This window comes from Spinacia oleracea, chromosome 3 (assembly GCF_020520425.1).
Source record: "Spinacia oleracea cultivar Varoflay chromosome 3, BTI_SOV_V1, whole genome shotgun sequence".
Classification (NCBI taxonomy): domain Eukaryota; kingdom Viridiplantae; phylum Streptophyta; class Magnoliopsida; order Caryophyllales; family Amaranthaceae; genus Spinacia; species Spinacia oleracea.
Window position 1 is genome coordinate 14,195,428 of NC_079489.1, and position 7,254 is coordinate 14,202,681.

Sequence of the window (7,254 nt, forward strand, 5' to 3'; positions counted from 1 at the left end):
GACGTAGTCATAAAAAAGTGAAAAATGCATAAAATAAAAGCATATTACTACCTCTTAAAGTGTATGTTGATATAGTTGATTGTGTGAATAATATAACGAAAAATGATTGGTAGTCAAATTCATTTATAAATGGGAGATGAGAGGTTGATGGTTATTGGAAATAATGTTTAGTTTTCTTGTACTCGTATTATTTTTTGAAGTTAAGAATCTAAAAAGATTATTAAGTTACAAGTATTACGTAGTAATGCTTATTGATTTGTGATTATTTATTTTTATATTTTTTATTTTATTTATTATGGGTGTCTTTTCAGTTGTTATTTTTTCACATACAAGAGTGTCTTTTGAGTTTTCACAATTTTAATACAAGTATTAATATTGAATAACATTTAAATCAGTATATTAAAAGAAAAATAAAGGAAAAATATGAAGATGATGGAGAAGTAGACACATATCGCATATGTAACTATGATTTGAGTTTTTAAATACTACTCCGTACTAGGCACAGATATAATAGATAGTTAACTAATGTGTTGAAAAATAATTACATGGCATATAATCTGACCAAATAGTCTTTTACAAGTATTTGTAGTTCTGAAGGGGTGAAAAATAATAAATCGATTAGTAAAACGACAAGAACAAGGCGTAGGAGTCATTTCTTATTATAGGTGAACTGTAGAAGTCATTTCAAATGGTTACCATGTGATGAATCAGCTATTGACACGATTCATACCATCAATTTCCTTTCTTATCCAACACACACATGAAAAATATTAATTCTCAATATCCCCCTAAATTGAAAGAATTAGCACATTAATGTTAATTAGATTAAAGATAATGAAATGAAAGGTGGTTTAGCACTCATCATCATTAATGTATTCAAGCCTATTATTTATTATCTTGTCATTTCAATAAGAATTGCCTTACAAGTAAAGAGTTGCCCATTGTTTTTCTTTAATTAGTATCATTTTTTAATTGATGGGTTTTACCAAAGTTCAATTCCACCAATAAATTAGAATAATACAATTTTGCTTAATGTGGGTAATTTTGCTTAATGAGGATAATTTTGCTCCTATAAGCAACAAATTTTCTAAAAGAAAGGAAACAAGAAGATTTATGTGAAATCTATATTCTCTTCTTTTTTTAATTCTACTTAATGTAAGTACATGACAAGCAAACATTCATGAAACTCTCCTTAATATGCGATTAAGTTTGTGACCTTTGATCCTTTGGACAAAAAATTATTTACTAACAAAAATTATATTCTTATGCTGTGATTATCTCTCATTAGACTTACATAGTACGAAATACTAGATTTAAATGTACGTGTCAGAAACCTATACGACAATCACTTTAAAAGAGTATGACACCAAACACCTCAATATCTTTACCTATGAGGATGTTATTCAATTTCATATGAAGTACTCCGTATATTTTTAAGATATTGGACTGTATATTAAAGTATGAGAACGGGAAAACCTATCAAGTTTACTTGAATAATTATGTCTCATTAAGGTCCTGTTCTTCTGAACTTTATTTTGCTGAACTGAACTGAACTGAACTTAATGGAGCTGAACTGAACTGAACTGAACTGATCTTAATGGAGCTAAACTGAACTGAACTTAATGGAGCTGAACTGAACTGAACTGAATGAAGCTGAACTGAATTGAACTGAATGGAACTAAATAAAAAATAAAAAATAAAAAATAAATAATAAAAAATAAATAATAAATAATAAATAAATAATAAACAATAAACAATAAATGATAAATGATAAATGATAAATGATAAATGATAAATGATAAATGATAAATGATAAATGATAAATGATAAACAATAAACAATAAACGATAAACGATAAACGATAAACGATAAACGATAAACAATAAACAATAAATAATAAATAAAAATTAATAAATAATAAAATAATAAAATAATAAAATAATTAAGAATTAAGAATTAATAATTAATAATTAGTAATTAATAATAAATATAATGTATATTTATAACAATACTCATAATAATAAATAATAACTACGGAGTACAATTATCATAATTATTTATTAATAACAATAATTACATATAATACTAATATAATAATAGTAATATTTAAGTAATAATAACGATAATAATAATTATTATATATATATAAGTAATAAATGTCAATTTTAATTGCAATATCAAGAATAAAAATAATTACAAAGAAAGATGAATCCGTTCTTTTGAACTGAACTGAACTGAACTGAACTGAAGTTAATGGAGCTGAACTGAACTGAACTGAATGAAAGTGCAAAAAAAGTCCAAAAGAACAGGATCTAACAAAGTCTCGTTTTGATGTCAAGATTCGAGAAGGACCAGTGATGAAAGTTTTTCGTGTTCCATGTTCTCTAAAATTGAATTTAAGCTACTTGTTATATTAAGATGGTGAGAAATGAAAGTAATGAACTTACTAATGTAATTTAGCAAATTAAAAGCAATTCCAGTGGTTAAAAAGAGACCTGTTCACAAACAATAAAAATATATGAGCAGGTAGCCAACCATTGGTACATCAATGAGATAATTAAGCAACTATTAAAATCTTGTAGTTATTTTGAGCAGGTAGCTGAAAAAAAGAAAGGGAAAAAAGAAAGAAATTGTTTAAATTACATATTATAAAGAGATACGGAATACAAGGTATTGTAGCCAACCAATATGAAAATTTGTAGCTTAAATCAATTGTAGCTAAAAATTTGATGTGGCAAACTTAGCTACACCATCTTGTAACTCACCATTGAAGTTGTTTGAAGTCGTAGAATATTTCATGTCTATCGGTGTATACATTGTAATGAAAGTATGAAATGATATCCCTAACACATGTGTCTTTCTCAACTTGGAGATTTACATTATCGGTCATTTCTTTTTAGAGCGTCTCCAATGGCAAGTTAATTGTCAAATTAACTTGTCATGCCACCTAAGATTTCAAGCTAATTAAATTTATAGCAATTTTGTATTCCAATGGTAAACTAATTTACTAAACTAACTTGATATTTAAATGGGTTCACTTTTATAATTAACCATTTAATTATAATTTTATTTTCATTATTACTTAAATTCCTATTGGACCACTTTTTTACAAGAAAATTTATTAAAATCACTCCAATGGTTAAGCTAATAGCTTGAAACTTTTACAAATTGCAATCAAGTCCCTAGCTACAACCATTGGAGATGCTCTTATAAGGGAAAATGTCACACTTTCATCTCTATTTTCTTACATTTCTTATTCTCTCCTCCCATCCATCTTTACTTCTCACTTCTATTTTCTTTTTCTCTATAACTTTTCTTGTAAGAAAACAAATAAATAAAACTTATTTTCCATGGTGTTTTCTCTTGAAAACAAATTCCATGAAAGTTTATTTTCTTTTGAAAAAAGAAGTGGACGATCTCAATCTAAAAGCTATCCCTAGTGTCGCCGCGGAGCGTTTTTTCAGAGTTTGATTTCCTTGGTGGTAAAGGTAAAATTAGGGTTAGGGTTTTCAGTTTTGGGATTTCTTGTTTCTACCTAGCAGGGTTTTTTAATTTAAAGGATTGTGTTTGGAGGTTAATTGATCGAGTTAGAGGGTCAACTTAGACAGCTTTCCATCCCTTCTTTATTCTCCGCCGTCATCGTTCGTCGGTAAAGGTATTTTTAGGGTTAGGGTTTTTGTGAACTTGGATTTGCTGTTGTTTTAGGTTGTCTCTTGTGTAAGTTGTGGGCAGTACCCTGTGTGAATTGGTTTCTTGGCTTGTTATCCTAATTCCGTCTAATCGTCGTTGTCTTTGTTTTGTGTCGGACTACTCCGATCTGGACGGTAAAGGTAATAACTGTCGTCTTGTAGTGTCGACCCACCCCGACCTTGATGGTAAAGGTAAAGGTTAGTTTAGTGTTTTAGGTTTTGGGGTTGAACTTGCCATTTGTGTGTTGCCCGTATCTCATCTGATTTGCTTTGTGTTAGTGCTAGGTTTCAAGAATGGTCTGTTTTAGTAGGTTGTGTTGGGTGGTATTGTTTTTGGTTCTTTTTGGTATTGGTAATTGTCCTTCTGCTATTGTTGATCGTGGGTTTCAATTGTGGATTTTAGTTGTTTGGGTTTTAATTGATTGTTCCGTGAGTTTAGGTTCAATCTGGAGGTGGTTTAAGGTAGTCCAATTGTTGGGGTTTATGGTTGGTTTTGGAGACTTAATTCTGGTTGAAGTTCTCTCTTTCTCTAAAGTTGTTAATGGAGGAAGTATAGGTCAGTGTGTGTTGGGGAACTTCATCTCTTTCGGTTGTGGGCTTGGAGTATGTTGCTCTGGTAGTTTGATTAGGGAAGGAATAGTAGGAGTTAGGAAAGGTTTGTGTCCTAGGGTAGGGGTTGTTCTTTGGTCGTGGAGGTTAGCTTATGTTAATCCCCATTTTAGGTCAGCGTTGAGAATGTTTCTCGATGCTTTCACAACCTCAAATGTAAACGCTGCTCCCCAATTTTTTGGGATTTATAGCATGCTATCCGAGTTATGTTTATTAACTCAAGACGCTTGTGTTAAAATCACAAGGTCTTTCACCCTTGCCTTGGGCGTTGTTATCTTTTCGGTTCTTTCCTTGTCTTTTAAGCTCTACAGGTTCTCGAAAGGGACTTCAAATGGTAATCGTCCTGGTTTCTACGCTATCTCTTATAAAGAATTCACACTCACAAAAGGCCTTGGCAATAATCAAGGCAGGTTCGACAAAAGCACGGGATGACACAAGAAGAGCATACCTCCCTCTGGTGTTTTGGCCTATGTATTTTGTTACCTATGTAGTATGTGTAATGGTCTATAAAGACCTCAGTGGTTTAGGAGTTGTAGTATATAGTTTGTAAAACCTTTTCAATTATGCAAATTTAAGCCTATATGTTAAAAAAAAAAAAAAAATTTACGTCCTTTCACATTTTTCATTGGCGTAATTACATTCAATATCAAATCAAAACACCAATAAAAAGCCTATTTTTCATATTAAAAAAATTCAACAACAAAATGCCTATTTTTCACGAGGAGATTGAGGAAAAACACAAAGAAACAAAAGAGAAAAAGAATCCATCCAAACGACACCAAGAACAGTAAAGATTAATTGTGATATTGAAGAAACGACGCGTGCTTTTCCATCTCCACCATAATATATTTTTCTCCTTTTTTCCTTTTCCATTTCCTCTCCCCCCACTCTTCCGCTTTTATTTGCCTTCTCCTTTCTCCCGCACATGCATTCTTCCTTCCTCTCTCTTTCTCTCTCCCTAAAATCACCTCCCACTCACCTTTCTCTCTCCTCTTCATCATACCTCACAAACGGTTGTTCAGTTGTCGTCGTTTTGTTTGATCGTCATCTTTTTTCTCTGTCTTCCCTCAATTTCTAGGTAACTTGATTCAATCAACTCTGTACTTCTCATCAATTTGTTGTTTATTCTTAGCAAAATGAATTATGTTGAGTTTTGAATGCATTTCGTCATCTTAATCTCATCGTTTTTTACGATTTACCGATTATATTCCACGATTATTCTGTTTTGTTCTTGAAAATTCGATTATTCTGTTTTTTTTTATGTTAATTCGATTATTCTGTTTGATGTGTTGAATTTCTGTGTGATTTTCGCTACGTCTGTTGTTTAATCTGTCAGAAAATTCACATTTTATCTTGAACTTTTGTCGAAAGTGTCAGTATAATTATTCTGTTTTTTTTTGGAGCTGTAGATTATTTTTGACGATTCTTCGATTCTGTTCATCATATTTGACGATAATTCAGTTTGTTAAGCTGAATTTTCAAGTGATTTTTGCTTTATCAGGGTTTAATCTGTCAGAAAATTCGCATTTTATTGAGAAATTTCGATTCTATTGAAATCAGTAGAATCTCACCTAAAAGAATATCCTCTTTTCGTGAATCTAATCATCTTGATTGGTTCTCTCTCTTTCTTTTTTGGTTTCTGCAGATTGGATCATCAGAAAAGAGAAAAAACACTGAAATAAGCGTCAGAAAAAGGTTTTGGTTATCCGCAGCAATATCCTTGAATTCCTACTGGTTGATCGAAAGGAGGAGAGAGAGAAAAGCTCGAAAATAATAACAATAATGGAATCATCACCTTCAGTAGTAGCGAATCCAGTCTCGAGCAGCTCAAACAGAGCAAGGGAATCAAGGCGTCGGAAAAAGAAGATGAAAATCTCTCAACAACAACAATCATCGCAATCTCTCTCTTCCGTAAACCCTAACAATGGCGACGGCATTCAAACTTTTTCTTGGAAATCCGAAAAAACTCAACAAATCTACTCTACAAAGCTCCTTCAAGCTCTCCGCCAAGTCCGTATTTCTCCTTCCACGTCATCGTCACCGTCAGCGGCGACACCTCGGCCAAGTCGGATAGTGAGAGAAGCCGCGGACAAAGCATTAGCGGTGGCGGCGCGTGGGAGGACACGCTGGAGCCGAGCTATCTTAATGAGCCGTTTCCGGATCAGCTTCCTTAACAAGAAGCTTCACAAACGCCAACGTGTGACGGCTACCGGAGTTAACAGGTCACCACCGCAAAGGAAGCCGAAGCTAGAGATATTAAAGCTTAAAGGGAAAGGTAATAGTTTACCGGCTGTCCAAAGGAAGGTGAAGACTCTTGGACGGTTAGTTCCCGGTTGCCGGAAAGAGCCGCTTCCGGTGATTCTTGAAGAAGCGACGGATTATATTCCGGCGCTTGAGATGCAAATTCGTGCCATGAGAGAGCTTCTCTCTCGTCTTAGTACCGGTGACAGAGATGGTGAAGGGTCTAGTTCCGGGCCCACGGCGCCGGAAAACGGTTCCATTTAGTTTGTTACTGTTATTGTTATCATCATTATTGTTATTATGATGTAAAAAAATCTTTCATTTTTATAGAATAGTGATGTTTTAAATTTGTCTTTCACAAAAAAAACAAAAAAAAACAAAAAAATGGTTTCGTCCTCCATGTGAAAATGGAAATTTTACAGGTAGTCCTGTTTGTTTTGTTTATCCATTTTTCTGAGGTAGAAAACAATTGGTGGTTATTGGTAAATAATCTAACATCACATTTTAGAGTTTAGATTATCGAGTATGGTAATTCTGTTTTCAAGTTGTTCTTGCGGTTGTAATGTCCTTGTTAATTGATGAGGGTTTGAATGTGTTATTTATTGAAGAAAAAAAAAGTTATGGGTTGGTAATGGAATGGACTCAAATTATAAATCTTCAGGTGAATGTGCGTGTACATGTATTGTACAATGTACTACGGAGTACTCCGAAGTAC

At 32.7% G+C, this 7,254-nt stretch overlaps 1 protein-coding gene across 1 annotated transcript; it reads left to right on the plus strand.

Annotated features, from left to right (window-relative positions):
* Positions 1 to 5,041: 5,041 nt before the first annotated feature.
* On the plus strand, positions 5,042 to 6,983 carry LOC110801473 (transcription factor bHLH147). The gene is made up of 2 exons (XM_022006839.2): positions 5,042 to 5,376; positions 5,944 to 6,983. The coding sequence occupies exon 2, from the start codon at positions 6,081 to 6,083 to the stop codon at positions 6,801 to 6,803; it is 723 nt and encodes a 240-aa protein (XP_021862531.2). The 5' UTR covers positions 5,042 to 5,376; positions 5,944 to 6,080; the 3' UTR covers positions 6,804 to 6,983.
* Positions 6,984 to 7,254: the final 271 nt, after the last annotated feature.